The sequence below is a fragment of the Trachemys scripta genome, chromosome 23, assembly GCF_013100865.1.
Source record: "Trachemys scripta elegans isolate TJP31775 chromosome 23, CAS_Tse_1.0, whole genome shotgun sequence".
NCBI classification, from domain to species: Eukaryota; Metazoa; Chordata; order Testudines; family Emydidae; genus Trachemys; species Trachemys scripta.
Window position 1 is genome coordinate 9,634,662 of NC_048320.1, and position 16,978 is coordinate 9,651,639.

General features: G+C 45.7%; 1 protein-coding gene across 2 annotated transcripts; it reads right to left on the minus strand.

Moving 5' to 3' along the window:
* Positions 1-257: 257 nt before the first annotated feature.
* Positions 258-16,923, minus strand: KAT7 (lysine acetyltransferase 7). Of its 2 annotated transcripts, none has more exons than XM_034755951.1 (15): positions 16,708-16,923; positions 14,115-14,262; positions 12,384-12,560; positions 11,927-12,166; positions 10,730-10,812; positions 10,406-10,495; positions 9,179-9,277; positions 8,894-9,004; positions 7,761-7,952; positions 7,298-7,387; positions 6,374-6,514; positions 5,031-5,124; positions 4,163-4,309; positions 2,677-2,783; positions 258-2,092 (listed from the first exon to the last, which is right to left on the minus strand). In XM_034755951.1, the coding sequence occupies exons 1-15, from the start codon at positions 16,720-16,722 to the stop codon at positions 1,991-1,993; spliced, it is 1,836 nt and encodes a 611-aa protein (XP_034611842.1). In that variant the 5' UTR covers positions 16,723-16,923; the 3' UTR covers positions 258-1,990. The 2 variants fall into 2 exon arrangements, with proteins under 2 accessions (XP_034611842.1, XP_034611841.1); XM_034755950.1 differs by having other exon boundaries at positions 14,115-14,325.
* Between the last annotated feature and the right edge of the window lie 55 nt (positions 16,924-16,978).

Consider the following 16,978-nt stretch of genomic DNA (forward strand, 5'->3'; position numbering starts at 1 on the left):
GCTAGAGTTCAACATTCCCAACAGCGCCATCCACCGCAGAGTCATTTCTAAACAAAGCTAATACAGGATCTAGGACATTTTTAACGCAGCCAACCTGAAGGCTGCTTCACTCACTATCCCTATTACAATGACAGCATAAAGGCAGGTTCAAAATTAAAGTATCTTACACGTTAGGAATGGAAAAGCAGTCTCACTCAATGGAAGAGCCCCCTTAAATCCCCACTGCTCAGGAAAACTAAAAGGAAGGAATTGACGACTTGAGCAGAGAACATGCTTTATTGAGAAGTAGATACAGGAATAGCACATTCTACCACATCAGGGGAACAGGGTTTAGCTTGTGTACATGACTGGCCTTCTTCCCCACTCCCCAGAGTTCCACCCTGCCAGATGGTTCCAAGAGTATGTCTTCAGCTACAACGTAGGATCCCAGGGCACTTGACAGCAATCCTCAGTAATGCCCACAAGAATATAAATCCTGTGCCGAGATCTATTTATTTAGGGAGGCAAAGAAAAAGGCACAGCCCACCATGAAAGGGCCCGTAGAGAACTTCTCCACACTGGGAATGGTCAGTGATTAACAAGAAATGGCCCTTACTTACCAGCACAGGGCAAGAGCTTCATTTCAGACACCACACAACAAGAGATCATCGGAAGGGTCTAAATGCAGCTATCACTCACCTCACACCTGTCCCCTCGCAGGAGATAGATGAGAAACACATGGCACAAGGACAGTGGTTATACTTGAAAGCCATTTTACAGAGGTTTCTTTTGGTGGTGCAGAGGGTGTGTGTGTGTGGGGGGTCACTGTTGTTCTACAAGAACAGACAGGATGCACTGTCAACAGAAAAGCAACCATCCATACAGCTAGCCGGAGCCGCTGTTTATGCACAGAATGTATGCTTTAGACAATCCAACAACTGAGGATATTGCTTTATAGACTTTCTGTGGCTGTTTGGACAAGGATATCAAAAATTCACCTGAAATTAATATTTTATTCCTTTAATATAGAGAGAGTCTTTTCAAAAAGCTACAATTCAAAGACTGTTTTAGGAGAACGACAAAGTTGAAATACACTAAACTTGTTTCTATACGTGTAAAGGAAACCACCAACTCCAGCAACAGGAAACCAGTGATATCTGACCTAAGAGGCCTGTACTGCCATGATACCGCACTAACCTCAGGAGAGCCTGCCACACCCAAAAGGGCTACTCTGTAACAGTATGTCACATCACAGTGCTTTCACACTATTAATCTGGACTCTTCCACGGTAACACCAATGATCACACCACTCACTGACAGGTGCAAGTTGTGCAAACTTCCGAGTGTACAATATTAGCAGTCAGTTTTTGTTACACGAAGACCTGGTATATTATGTGGGGAAGCTCTCTTTAAAGAGGTGTCATGCTCTCTTACTGAAACTAATTGATACATGGGGTAAGGAAGTTCATCAGACAGGATTAGTTATAACAATGCTAAAGTCAGTAAACTGGCAGCATGTTGGGAACCTGCTTGGATGCAGATTTACAACCCTTTCCCCAAACAAAACGTTGATGGAATAATTTGGAGAACAGATTTGTAGACCTTGTTCAAAGGCCACAGAAGCTGTCCTGTCCATTACTTAGAAAGCAGAGTGCCTGCAGGAAGGAACACAAACAGATTATAGGACACGACACAACCTCATTGGAATAAGAACGTGAGGGTAGGACCAGTGACTGGACAGGTACAGTACCAGATATCAGAACTCCTTGGGCCAGTGCTTGGGTCCTATACAGATCCAATCCTTGCAACCTCATTGAGGCCGAAACATAAAGTTCCTCAGAACCAGCGTCTGTGGTGTGCACAAAAGATCTGGGCCAGAACAGTACCAAGGGGAACTGATCTTCCTGGAGGGTACTGTACCAGCCAATCACAACAGCAACAGATACAACAGAGATCCCTAGGGTACTTCCTACTGCTGGGGTTCTTCACTGGCTTCTGGAGTGATGGCCAGTTAAGTTCCCTTGGGAGGGGTCCATTTCAAACAACTGGGATCCATTGTCTTATTGGTGTTTGATCTTTTTGCCTCTTTGGCTATCCATTCGTCAATCAGATCCTGAGAAAGAGAGCATGAAAGGGCAGGTTAAACCAAAGAGAATAATTGATGTGAATTATCCATTGGACAACCCACATGTGAGTCCAACACTCTGGAGATGACCTGCGCACCATCTGCTTGGTACCACAGAGAGGATATGTTGTGAATGGAGCAGCCCATATTACTTTTTAGGAACTCCACTGATAACATAGGTCAGGCTGTCTTCACCTACAGGTGAGAGCCCCAGAAAGGGGAAATTAAAAAAAAAGTGAAGAGGGGAGCTGGGTTTGAGGAGTTGCTTAAGACTAGCAATGGAATTTCCCTATGTCAAAAAACAGCACAGAAGGTGGTTAAAAAGTAGAGGATTTCTACACTAGTTGGGGGGAGGAGGGAAAAAAATCAGACTGGGGACCCACCTGAAACTTTATCAGATATTTTGTTTCGCTTGAAGATTAAAAAGTTCCCTCACCAGAATCAAAGCGCAAGAAAACCCAACACAATGCATAGGGAATGTAGATTAAGATAGGATATTATCCTATGGACCTAACACACAAAGCTGAATTGTACCGCAACAAAAGTGCAGGTGCAGCCACCAGAAGTCTTACCTGTCTCTTTAACACCAGGTGTTTTCCCTTCCAGTACTTGAGCATCTGAAGTGCCTGCAGAGTACTAACGATGTCAACAGGGTTCACTGCAGTCTCCTGGCTGATTTCTGAAAAACAAGATCACAGTCCACAAGAGGATAGACCACCAAGGAATTCCCTCGAGACTGCAGCTGTCGGACTTGTTTAGTTCTCAAATACAACTTCATGTTATGCCGTGCCCACCCTTCATAATTATATCCACAAGATGCCTTGCAAATACTGAGATCTTTTAAGTTTAATGCCAATACTCATTCCTCTCCTTCAGCTTGGTCAATGATTAGGGAAGCAGTGTTATCTAGTGGTCAGAGCAGGCACTGGGAGCCCACAGTCCATTCCCAGTTGTGTCACTGACTTGTTATGTGACCTTAGGCAAGTCATCACCTCTGTGCTTCACTTTCCTCACCTGTGAAATGGGAATAATTGTTATCGCCCAAGGGGTGGCTGTAGGCTTAACTGTTTGTGAAGAACTTCGGAGAACCTTAGATTCTATACAAATTGCTAGTAATGAAGTCTACGTATCTATCACTGCATATAGTCCAAGTATTTTTAGAAATTTTCGGAAATTTCTCCTTAGCCAAATAGTTTTTCCCTTTTGAAATTAATATTCTAAATTAGCGATGCATTTTGTCCTCTAAAGAAAGCCACAACACAAATCACCATCCACCTCCTGGTACTCTCTGTAGCCAGCTGGGATAAGCAGTGACTGAATGCCATTTAGTCAAACCTCAATAGTGACCTCTGTGGAGGAAAACTATAAAGATTTACTGGATTGTCACACAACTGTCAATTCAGACAAAGACAAGAAGAGAGGCAAAATGACCCCAGTTGGCCACCAGCACCAAACCTCAGAAGAAAACAATTTGGATCTATTGGGAACGAGCGAGAGAATACTCACCACTTACACTGGGTAATGCAGCAATGAAAAGAATTGATTTTTGAAAGCATAGACATGAGCTAAGCAACAGTCCATGTGCCTGCTGTGTTCCTATTAACTAGATCTGCATAGCATCAGAGGTGTAAAACATTACTCATTTGTATCTAAGTTATTCAGGCTGGCTTTTCTGGAGAGGGAGCTGTGCAGGGGAGCTGCTCCGAATGATGCTGACTTTCAAGCTGCTGTTTTGATCCCTATCGCTCACTGTTTTTCTTTTTATAAACAAAATTAATTAAGGGCATAAACGTGGGTGCTTTGAGAGTCTTCAAAGCCCGGCAACCTAGCTTAATTTTAAAACCAGTGGGGTGAGACAGCCAGACAAAAACCCATCTAATTACAGTCTAGAGGAGCCACGCCACTTTAAGAACCCCAGTAAGAGAAAGCAACTCACCCATGAGGGTAAAATGGACCAAACGTCAGTCAGGGCAGGTTTGGAGAAAGGGGTGAAGAACAAAGAGCACAGAAACGTTCCTGAACAAGTTCTCTACAAGCTCATTTAGCACTAGAACATACCTTTGATAGAGATCTCTTTGCCTTGGAAATTATGCAGATAACGAAGAAGAACTTCCTTCCAGTAACTACGGTAGCTGATAAGGCCCAAGTCAGACAGCGGGCGTTCTGGAGAGCCAACCTTCTCTTCCACTTTGGAAAGTAAATAACCTGCGAGCAAGAGAAGACGTTTACTCACAGTATACCAGGCTCTCTCCTGACTGTCAACTAGCTACAGTTAACTGCAGGGATTTGTCATCACAGATGCCCAAAAAGCAACATGTGTGTTGCACAAGTTCACCAAGAAATAGTTAATCTGGGGCAGCCAATGCCTTCTTAATACCACTTTATTAGTAGCACTGGAGAAACAGCTCAGAAGTCTTTTTCCATACAGACAGACCAACTATAGCCTGCTAAGTGGTGAACGATTATAATTCAGTCCAGGAAATACTGCTGACTTGCATCATTATCAGTATGATCCGAGACACATTTGGAAAGAACCACAAGAGGCAACTGTGCAGATTTTGTTAGCATAAGTTTCCCTGCAAGGGAGTAACAGTACCTGGATATGAACCATGCTAAAGGCTCTTCTTTTGATTGGCCACTTCTGCACCCACATATCTGTTACAACCCTGCCCTGAATGGCCCCACTGGCACACACATGCAAAAGAGTGTTCTCAACAGCTCTTCTGGGAGTCAAGGGCACTGATACATTATGTACAAGCTTGGTTTGAAGGAACCTTATCTGACGCAGTTGTGCATTTTTCTGCTTCTCAAAGGTCAGTGCAGGAATACAGTATAGAGACAAAACCTGAACTCTTGAAGACAGAGGGTTTGCCTCATTTCACAGACACGGCTGAAAGATTTTGCCATAACTTTTCCATATACGTACTGAAGTCAATGAGCATTTTGCCATAACCCTGCCTCATGTACTGGGGCATCGTCAGAATACAAGACACATTGTAGTTGAGGAAAGAATTCTTCTCCTGAAAGCAAGAAGAGGGAGGAACTAGATCAGCAGGTCTCAATCTGCACAAACAGCAAGTCGATCACTATTGCAACAAGCCAAACAAGGCAGCACAACTGACGCAATACAAGTTGAGGGAAACAGCAATGCAATAGCCAGCCTGACAACTAACTTTCAATGTGAGCTTCCTCCACCCACCAAGCTGGCTTAGAGTTTATTACTGTATTAACCATTAAACTGGGCATCCACTCTCATGATTGCTAGGAGTAGGATGGAAGGCAAATAGAGCCCTGTCATGAGAGATTGTTGATTTAACCAGGACATTAGGGTAGTGCTGGCACAGCAATCTCTGTTCTGAATCCAACAACCTTCTTAATTGCACATGCAACATAAAGTCAACACTGCATTAGAATGATACACATACTGCACTAGCAAAAAGTTTAATGAGGGAAGAGACCCATTAGGACAACGCAGGATATTTCTTTATGTTTCTTTAGAGCTTTATCCAGTCATAATTTAGGTGGCTTAAGAGACGGAGCTTCCAACACTCTCCTTGGGAGACTATTCTACTGTCTAATGGCTTTCATTTGCTGCAATTTTTACTCTCTCAGGACGGTTGCACCACAGAAACTGCATTTAAGTAAAGACAGCTAGGAAGTGTACTTCACAAAGATGTACTAGGCATTAAAGAAAAAGTCCAGAGACACTTCTGTCTATTAAGGAGGCAACATGGGTGAGCAGACAAGGCACAGAACTATGAGCCAGGAGACCTGGCTTTTACCCTAACTTCTGCCACTGACATGTGGTGTGGCCTTGGGCAATTCACTTCACCTTTGTTCCTCAGTTCCCCTATCTCTAAAATGGATATGATATTTTCCCATCTCAAAGTGCTTTATAAAGCTCTAGGGATAAAATGCATTAGAAGTGCTAACTATTATTAGAAAATGAATCTAAATTTATCACAAAGGAATTCATCTCCATTTGAAACAGAGAGATCCTAGCTAACTTGTATACAAGTGATTGCGAATTACAGTTTAATATAACGATGTCTCTTGGCAAAAGTTTGCTTTTGCTAGCAATTAGGAAAACTAAATAGCAAAGCTTCTGAAAAGCTTCTGTAGTTTAGCTTTGAAATTTTAGTTCTTCCTGGACACTTGGATGTTGGGACTTGTAGAAAACTGAGGAGTGAGGGTTTGCACAGATGACCTCTGTCTTAAGCTACAGCATTAATACAGGTTTACATATATTGGTGGTTGATTTCTACTGACCTTGGAGAAATACCCTATCAGGTGGCAGCCAGTGTTGTCAGCTTCTGTCATGACATAGAAGAGGAAGGGTTCAACATCGTAATACAGAGTCTTATGATCCAAGAAAAGCTTCGCCAGCAAGCACAGGTTTTGGCAGTAGATCTGGAAGCAGAAGGAGAATCTGACACACCTGTTTGTCATGGTGCAGCATCTCTGAAAGAGAACCCCTTCCACTTTTGAAAGGATGGGAACTGTAACAAAATACAGATTAGAGTAGATCTGTTCTTCCACCAAACGTGCGTCTTCTCAAAACAGCTTCATTCCTAGCCATGGCAACAAAACCCCTCAATATCCAGTTTCTAGCAGGGCTTAGAAGGGTCTTCCACTATAGCAATGGGTCTAGCCATTTGGAGGCAACTGTACCACTTCACTAGACTAAGCCCTCGGTTGTACCTGCCAGTACGCACTACGTGCTAGTCAACTGTGAATGCTCTAACCAGCAATGGAGCTGGTTGCTCCGCTGCAGTTTATAGCACTCGTAACTGAACGGGAGACAGGCAGTGGTGGCATGAGTCCAGGAACGGTGGGTACTCATTAAGGTTCAGAAGGGGAACTGATCATACAATTGACAGCAGCTCCTGCACTAGTACTTGTATGTGAACAAGCTGATGGAACCATGGACTTGCAGGAGGGCTGAATTACAACCACAAGGAAGATGCAGATAGACATTATTCAGGTGCACTGTTGCAAGAACCATCCAGTGCATTAAGGTAACTACTAGCATTGCGAGAAGGGGCAGTGGAGGCATTAACACCCCTTCTGGAATCAGAGGGAAAGAGGCCATGATCTCCTGCTTCTCTACAGTGTAAGGCAGGCGACATATAAAGTGCATTAGAAAGGTGAACACCAGAAGCAAGACTGTGCCACCATTGCGATTCCAGTTACCTTGTTCTTTTTCCCATCCACTTCAAACACCGAAATGGAGCCTTTGCGGTAAATTTCGTCCCCTGGTGGATGTTTCCAGACACATTTTGCCTACAAGAAAATGACAGTCAAAGTTAGGGTAACAATACTGCTCTAGCAGCTGCTTTGAAAGCAGAAAGAGCCTCTTGGATACAGAATAAGTGTTCCTAACAGGGAAACATTCATTCCTGTTCAGCTACAATGAGAAACTGGATTCCCAGCCCCCACTCCTACTCCACTGCGGTCCATCCAGCTGGCCCAGGGATTCAGACAATCTGAGAAAACCTGTCTTCCTTTCAAAGCTGTGCAGAGCACTTAGCATTCAGGCAGGCAGGCTCCCAAAGGTACTATTCGAGCCCAAAACAGCTACTTTGTTTTGATGTGTTTTCATTATACTTCCAATCTCCAAACCTAAGGAGCTGGGGAACGATCACCAAGGATTTACCATGTGTCTGCGCAGTATTGTCTGACTCTTCATGTATTTGAGACAGAACTCGCACATGTAGAGGCGTCCCAACCGAGCATACTCTTCTGGATAGGGAGAATGATACCAGGTGTCCAGCTCATAGCGGCCAAAGGCAATTGTTTTAATCATGTTGCTGCCTTCTGTGATCTGGCCCTGAAGCCGCAACTTCTCCTATCAGCGGAAGGAATAGAGGAAACGTAATAAAAAAGGAAAGAGAAAAACAAACATTTATTTCCCTTCTGTGAGCCTCTTCCAGAGCCATCTTACAAAATGCAAATCCCCACGGAGCCCTCCATGCTAGCTTGACACATATTAACAAGTTTCTTGTCATGCTGGTCTGGCCTGTGATCTCCAGGACCTCACATCACTCAACCTTACCTTGGATGGTTAACTTGAAACAAATTTACCCTCCAGGCCCACTTTGTATTTTCTCCCTCCCACAAGGGGAAAAGGGTCACTGACCATTCTGGTCGAGGTGGCCCCAAGGTACCACCAGAGCCCATCAAAATTGCTTCTGGATCAGCTTTGGGGGTGGGAAGCGGCATCTCAAGAAGCCGTTATCAGTCTAGCTTAAGACACAGTTCTGAACTCCAGGACGGCAGCGCGCTGATAGGCTGGCCTCTTGCAGAGCATTTTAAACTCTCAACTCAATCAATATTCAGCTATTGTTTCAATGTGTGAAGCTGTTGCCCATTCTGCCCAGGAACACATTGATCTTCTCTCACAGGAGGAAAGCTGCAAATGAGCACTTGATAAATGGGATTGAATCACTCTCGTGCCTCAGAGCTCTTGCAGTGTCCAAGACTGGAAATGCACAGCTCCAGCTGTACTGTGGGCAAATTCATTGTTGTCAGACACCGCTAGACTCCTTATATTTTTAAGACCTAAATACAGGAAGACAGTCAGCCCTGGTGTAACTCCACTGACTTGGCTCTTATTTTGAACATGTTACACTCTGCATTCTATTGCCATTTACTCTTTGCATAGTTCAGAGGTGGTTCTTCTCACACACTCTCACTCATCAGCATAAACACTGCAGACTGTGGGGATGTTCAGCTCTTGGAAAAGCAAAGGCCGCTGCTAGCAGACATGTTAAGGATTAGGAGTCTCACCAGGTCTTCAGAGGCCCGTGCTTGTGCTCTTCGGAAAAGCTCTAGGTCATACTCGCTAGTCAGGTTTTCCAAGAGGGGTTCTCTGGTGTTGCCATAGGTTTGTCTGTGTTCCTGAAAAAGTTAAATATTAGGAGCTTTAAACCTCTGAATGATCTATGCCAACCCTGGGCTGCTGAATGCCACAGCCTTGTTTGCCCAGCATTCTGCAGGATAAGTGGAAAGCAAAATCTCCATATGCTTGTGGCATACTATAGAAAGAAACTAAAGTAAATTTTGCTGTCATACCATGTACTTTTCTTTCTGCTCCTTGGTTAGTCCCGCATTTCTTTTCTTCCTCAGCTCTGCTACTTTCTCTTTGTACCGCAGCTGTCTCTCTGTTGGTGCCTGAAAGAGAGAAGCTAGGAATAGTCAACGCACTTAGCTTACTTCAAACATTGCCCGTATCCTTTCCGTTCTAAAGGACTCAACATTCCATGCGTTCCCCCTTTCATCAAGTCTTTCTCCCCTGAAGGGTACGTTCAGTTGATTGCTCGTCACCAATAGCTAGGAAGGGCAATATGAAATCACAAGGCAACATAAAGGAATATAGAGTATGTTACGTGAGCAATGGGTTGATAATGTGTGCTAGCTGCATCTTCCATTAAAAAAAAGTGTTTAAATGAGTTTTATGAATTTCAAAGCTCATGAGAGAACACAGATTAGAGACAGGCAGAGCGCAGACATGTAAAGGACAGAGTCCCCTTTCTTCCCCAGGCCTGCTAGTGCGCCTCAATCCCAATGCACAGAACCATACTCTGTCTATCTGGGATTTTATCATGTGAACAAATATTCCTTGGAAACAGACTCAGGTCAAACTTGTTACAAAGATAAACTCATCTAGATTTGAACCCAAGTGTCCAAAATTTGAGAAGCATGAACCACTGAAGGCCTTCTCTTTGGTTTAGCAGAAGGTATACTGACCAATGAGTTTCTGTAGAAACACCTTTGCTCTGCATTTCAAAAAGCACGAACAGAGAATAATCTCTCAGAACAGCCACTGCCTATTTTGCATAACTATAATAGATTGGTGGATTATGATGTTTCCTATAGCAATCAAGGCCAGCCACATCCCATGTTCTCACCAGCAACCAGGGTTTTTTTTTTTTGGAGATATCCTATCTCCTAGAACTGGAAGGGACCTTGAAAGATCATCGAGTCCAGCCCCCTGCCTTCACTAGCAGGACCAAGTACTGATTTTGCCCCAGATCCCTAAGTGGCCCCCTCAAGGATTGAACTCACAACCCTGGGTTTAGCATGCCAATGCTCAAACCACTGAGCTATCCCTCCCCTGCTCCAAACCCTCATCTCATGATTACAATGGAGAGGATAATGGTGCACGAGGGCCCAGCACAAAGCCCATTTCAAAGATGAATCAGGAAGCAGAATGCAAGAGTTCTAGTCACAAAAGCTTGAAGGCCCAAACTGAGGTTTCGCACCTGGAATTGGGACACTGCTTATGCAGAGAATGCATACCTGATGTCTGGTGGCATGCCTGTTGTTGTCATCCTGTCTGTGGGACAGCATCCTCTCCTCGATCTGTTTATCTCGGCTCTGCGCTCTCACCTGGAAATCAGAAAAAAGCCCTCAAAGCATGTGAGGAGTCTTTTTCCAGTTCCCCTTTGAATTCCAGTATACAGAATGCACACCGTGACACAAATATGCACTGCTGTTTCATGTCTGAAGTGAGACTACACTTCGAGCATAATAACCATCAGTTTAACCCTGGGCTATTAATGACAGGCCTTGACATCTCGTACTGTAAAAGCAGAATGAAAACAGAAGAAGAGAGAAAGTTACCTTGCATTCATCTGCTGAGAGATTATGATATAGTGGGCATCCTGATATGGAAAAGTGTCTCTCATGCTTCCCCGTTAGGTGTCCTGTGGAGAACCAGAGAAAAAACCTTACAGCCAGTAAGTAAAAAAGCCAATAATTAAAGTATCTTTAGATCAGGTGGTTAGATACTGTGGCTGGGTTTCAAAGAGGGGCTAAATAAGTTTATTACCCGTAAAACGGGACGAAAAAACCTCATGATTCACAAGATAAGCTGTAGGGGCCAAAAAGGAAACCCAAATATACACACTACACCACATTATCATGTTAGATCATCTTCCTTCCAAGTATCCTGCTTCTGGCAGTAACAAGGGTCTTACCTCAAGAACCCTATATTTTCCCCAAGCTTTTATGTTGATGACCCATCTCCTTTCTGACAGATCAATTTCCTGTCACATCACATCCATTCCCCTTGTACTCTTACCCCTCCACTGCAGGGTGCAAGAATTCCAAAAGGATTTACTAGGATTGGAACCAACAAATTTCACCGATGTTCCATCCAGAATACCGCAAGATATCACAGCACTGACACACATTGACCACCTCAAGTGAGAAAGGGTATTTCAAACTCCATGGCCCATTCAGTTGCTCTCTTTGCTGAGAAACTATTAAAAAGGGGGCAACTGAAGTTTGTGTAGGAGGAAACTGAAGCAAGATCAAAACTATTTCCACATATGCCAAAGAGCCAACAGGTGGCACAGCATCCAGTCACTATTAACGGACTGGAACTCAACTACTGACCTAGAAGAATATTCCATTGACCTTCCAGGCCCAACGCTGCAGAGAATTTTGCACTAAGCTCAGAGCTTTTTGTACAAGTGATAGTGCATCGTGAGAACTCCACTGATCTGGGTGCAGATAGAGAAACTTGGAAAACATCAGCACTGTAACCATCCATTCTCAGGCTTTTCTTCTCCTCACCACCCTCAACTATTTCTGGCAAAAAGACACCCCTGAAAAGTATGTACTGCTGGCGTGTTCTAGTCCCCCCAAGTGGTTTTCTATTTCAACCACCCAACAAATACCCTGATCCCAATAAAATGCATACTGCTGAGACATACTATTCCACCCAGTGGGGGTTCTCAACCCCGTGAAACGTGGGCTACTGAGCCCAATGTCAGAAATGGAAGGGAGAGGAACTAATCTTGGAGCTGACTTTACCTAGGGAGTTGCAACCAGGCGTGGGACACTTCATGTTGAAGTTGTAGCTTTCATGGAAACGGCGGCGCTTGGGGCGGTGAGATAGGTCACTTCCAGAATCCTTCATGGACATGTCCTTGGCAATGCTCTCATCATGGGACACATTTGGACTGGATATATCTATGTCAGACTCTGAAGAGGGGGCATTCCCAGTTGGGGTGCGCGGTGGAGATTCGTCATGATCCACTGCATTTTTGGTATCTGAATGAGAGTTGAGATGTTATAGATTTGCATGAAGGGAAGCTTACAAAGAAATGAATTACGTGACTTCACACAACACACAGCCACCTGCTGCAAACCCTCATTCTTAGGGCCCTGCATTAAACCATCAGTCTCATAGGGCTGGTCTCCGAGAGAAAGCACACCACTTGGCTGACATCGTTCTGCAAGCACTCAAAGCCACACCTCACTCCCGTACCTCTATCAGAGAAGTCGACCACTTGCTCTGTTTCTGATCCAGATGAGCGGGTCTGTCGGAGTGGGTATTTTTTTGGAGTCACAGGGGTGGGTTGTTGTTGACTGCGGGTCACCCTCCTAGTAGAATAGGCAGGCTCCTCTGTGCCAAAGGATGGCGGATTACGAACTGGACTGGAATCTAGTTTAATAAAAAATAAAAAATAAAAAACCAAATTAATTGAGGGCAACCACTACCAATCACTAACCTGCCTCCCCGCCTGATCCCAAAGCCAGGGTCAAATTACCTCTGGTTCTGCTCCTATCAACAATCCAAACTACAGGTTCAACATCATCTGATAGCTTGACCCCAATATCAAGGTATCTCTTCCAACACCATTGATACATCTACTAGCATCGAGATCTGTTCTGTTCGTCTAAGCTGCCCTCTTTCACAGTTTTACAGACACTATGAGCCACCAACAATCTGAGGCATGAGGCACAAAGTCAACTTGCTCTGTACTCCATCATTTATCCAATGGTTACAAACCATCTCCCACTGAGAAAGAGAAAAAGCTGCCTGTGAAGATGAGGATCATTACTAGTTAGATCAGCCCTCTGTATACCACAGCTGCTTTTGGTGCAAGGCAATAGAGTTGGAACCCTGCATGTAACCTTCCAGCATTACCACCCTTAATAAAGATTCTCATGCAGCAAATTCTCCAGCAAAAAATGTATTTTTCCTTTTAATTACTGTTAGCCAAGATCAGCAGTTCCTAAGTCAACTATGAGAAAGTGGAAAAGTAAAACGTACCTTCTGTCTAGATGCCAAAATGTAGAAACTTGCAAAATATACCCCACTGACACAATATATTGGTTACACTGCATTACACAACAGGCTTTCAACTAATCTAAAAATACACTCCTCCTCACAGCACAGAGCCTCAACTTCTATTTCTGAGCACCTCCAAGCAGCCTGAAGTCTCCAAATACCACTTCCCTCTTTCTGTCTTGTTATTTATATGCTGTTCTCATCACCATGATATTACTAAGCTAAAATTCAGGAGAAAAAGCCCTGAGGTCCAGTTTCAGGGATGTGGTTACAATGAAGCCATAACAGAACAGCGAATTCCAGGTGTGCCAGGCCTTTATGCAAAGGCATGTTTTGAACATTTCTTTTGATTACAATACAAACAGCTGTTCCTTTAAATAACTCAAGCGACTTAGAAATTTTGGGAACGTTCATTCATGTGAATGATACGTAGCACTTCTATATAACTACACGCTTAAGAATCTTTAAGTGCACCAAAACCACTAAACTGAGCATCACAAACGTTTATATTGGGTAGGCAGCATCCATTATACACATAAGGAAACTGAGTTAGAGAGGTCAAGTGACTTTTTAAAGGTCTCAGAAAATCAGTGGCAAAGCTAAGAATAGAACCTAAGGATTCCAACTGCCAGTGCCTTTAACTAGGAGACAACACTACCTTTCAGATCAGGGAATAGATAGGAGGTCAGACTTCCGACCCCCTGTTTAATCATTAGATTGAACAGCCTCATTTATATAATGCATCCTTGCAATGCCTTTGTTCCTTTCCCTGGCACACCTGTATTCAATGAGAAAAAATAATGAATGGGATTAACTAATGTGAAGGTATAGATTCACTGAAATTCCTTTAAGTATTACCAAGCCAAGAATACTGTGACTGCCCAGCCAGCTGCATCTGGTGGGGCTAGGAAGAAAGGCATTTACCTTGAGAGCTCTGACTGAGCCTGGCTGAGGAACGGGTCACGCGGGCGGATCTTCGCGACGTGCCATCGCTTTCAGAGCTGTCTGTGTGCTCAGGATCTGTAGAGAAATCGGAGTCTTCGGTTCCATCTGAACTACTGCCTGCATTCCTCTGTAACACCACAGACCCAGACATTAGCACAGGAGCACTTCTACTTGTATACTTGTATTAATACTAGAAATAAGAGAATATTTGATGCTAGAAAGATCATTTCAATACACAACAAAAACAAACTAATGGCTTTCAGGTAGTTTGCTCTGGAGGAAAAGCTCGCTTTAGTACAATAAACATGAGATATCAGACAGTACCATCCATAACACAGGATTTTTGCAAACAGATCAAGTCCATAAAACTACAGATGACACTAATTTCATTTTAGAAGAACATACTTGAAGTTTCAAGCAATTCAGACATTAGCTCCCTAATTTAACAAAAAGGTTCCAGACTGACTGCTCTCTTTCCAGGGCTCTCACTACACCACTAAATAAATTAATGGAGATATCCCATCTCCTAGAACTGGAAGGGACCCTGAAAGGTCATTGAGTCCAGCCCCCTGCCTTCACTAGCAGGACCAAGTACTGATTTTGCCCCAGATCCCTAAGTGGCCCCCCCCAAGGATTGAACTCCCAACCCTGGGTTTAGCAGGCCAAATGCTCAAACCACTGAGCTATCCCTCCCCCCATACTACACATAAGCAGCAGTGCTTCCCCTTTATCCACTGAAAGCCTGCTCTTGCAAGAAAGTGAGACAGCAGAGCCAAGGCCCAGCAGAGTTAGCAGTGGGAAAGACGGGAACCAAGACTACATATTCTAACCAAATGACCATTCCACTTGCCCCACTGGGGCAGGGTTTGGGGTCCGGAGTGGGAGTGATGTGAAACAAAGCCCAGGACTGAGTGAACATGCCATGGCAGGTTGATGAATGCAGGTGCATCACCCTGAGTCTTCTAGATGCTCCTATATACAGGGAGTCCCAGCTACACAACCCTGGGATTTGGGAAGGAGGAAGGTGAAGGAACCCAGGGGAATCTGAGGAGGTAAAGAGGGGAGTATAAGGGGTAGCTGATGAAGTTCATCAAGGGTGAGCTTTGGCAGTGCACAATTGTGTGGTGTAGAGGGAGTCAGGCGATCCTGGCCTGGGGGTGCCCTGGAGGGGGGAGGGGTGAGATAAAAGCAATCCTGTGGGAGTGGTATAGCAGGAATAGCTAAAGCAACCCACGGTGGGGGTACGTTTATGGCATAGAGGGAAATATGGGGGAAGAAATAAGGCCAAGGGTAGGAGGGTGGCATAGAGCTAAGCATGGGGGGAGCTAAGACAGTCAGGGTGGTAGTACAGGAGAGTGCACAGGGGGGGAATTAATGCAGCCCCATGCAAAGGTCTTCCCTGGGGTACATTAACTCCGCCAGCTATTTGCTTCGTTTTACAACAGGCTACACCAAAAGCACTCGTGAAGTCAGTACCAACGCAAATGTCCTACAATGATTTGTTTATATGCTCTATATACTAACACACTGACACGTAAGTACACTATTTTCTGTTCCAACGGATTCATTTGATCATTATAGGGCAAAAATGAGACAGGCAGGAGGCAGCCACGTCCCGGGACTAGTGGGGTTGTGACACGTGGGTGGGTTTAGGTCTGGATTTTTGCAAGCAAGTCGTGTTTAAGTGAGGTGACACTTGGGGGCCCGCAAGCCCAACCTGACTCCTGCCAGGGGCCCAGGGGTCTGGGAAGGTGGAGAGACGCTGCTCCAGGGCGGGGAGTCAGGCGATCCTGGCCTGGGGGTGCCCTGGAGGGGAGGATGGGGAAGGCCAAGGCCATCTGGGGGAGCCACGGAGGCTCCATCAAGCGCTACACCCCTGTCCCTGGCTTGGGGATGGGGCGGCCCTACGTATCCCGGCCGCAGCCGCTTTGTTTTGCCCCCGCTGCGTTACCGCTCCCTCAGGCGCGCTCCCCCGCCTGCTCCAACCAATCACGGTGGAAGAGGGGCGGGGCGGATAGGCATCCTCTCCAATAGAAACGTTAATGAGAAAGAGGCGCGGCCCCCGGGCGTGACTGACGGGAAATGCCGGCCTATCCGCGTGCATCTCGCAGCTACAGACCCAACCACTCAGGGAGGACCGATTGAATGGGAGGGAAGGGAGAGCGAACGGGAGAAACAAGGCACGCGTGGGGAGGTGACGGTAGGGGGCGGAGAGGGGCAGCAATGACGTCCAATCAGCGTCCAGCGGTGCCGCAAGGAGGAGCCAATCGACGACCAGGTCTCCAAGTAGGTGTCCAATCAGAAAGGCAAGAAGGAGGAACGTGCGCCAAGAGGGGGAAGGGGAAAAGATGACCGTTGGGGCGATGAGTGATAGCAGCGGTGACCAATCAGTGCTCAGCAGGCCCTACTGGGGAGCCATTCAGGTTGCAAGATGGGCGGGCGCAGGGGGCTGAAGGCCGCTATTTTCGCTCGGTTTTCATGGCTGTAGGGGGCTGTTCGGTGGGGGGCAAACGGGATCTAACCGCCCTTTCCCTCCCCAGGGCCTTTCCCGCCCGCCCGGCCCTGTACTCACCTTCCTGCGCGGCATCCTTGGTGGGGGCGGGGGCAGCGAAGGCAGTTGGTCTCCGGTGCCCCCGGCCCGGGAAGCGGCGGTAGCCGCCGTGTTAGCACCGGTGGGCTCCGTGGTGACAGCCGTGTCTCTCGTGCTATCTCGCTGACGGTCACGCCGCGCCAGGCCGCTCCTCCGCCGCCAACAGCCCCTGTTCCCAGCTAGGTCCCTCACGCTTCCGCCGGGACACGGTCCACACCCCCGTCACGTGACTCAGATCTCGCCTCACGCCAGC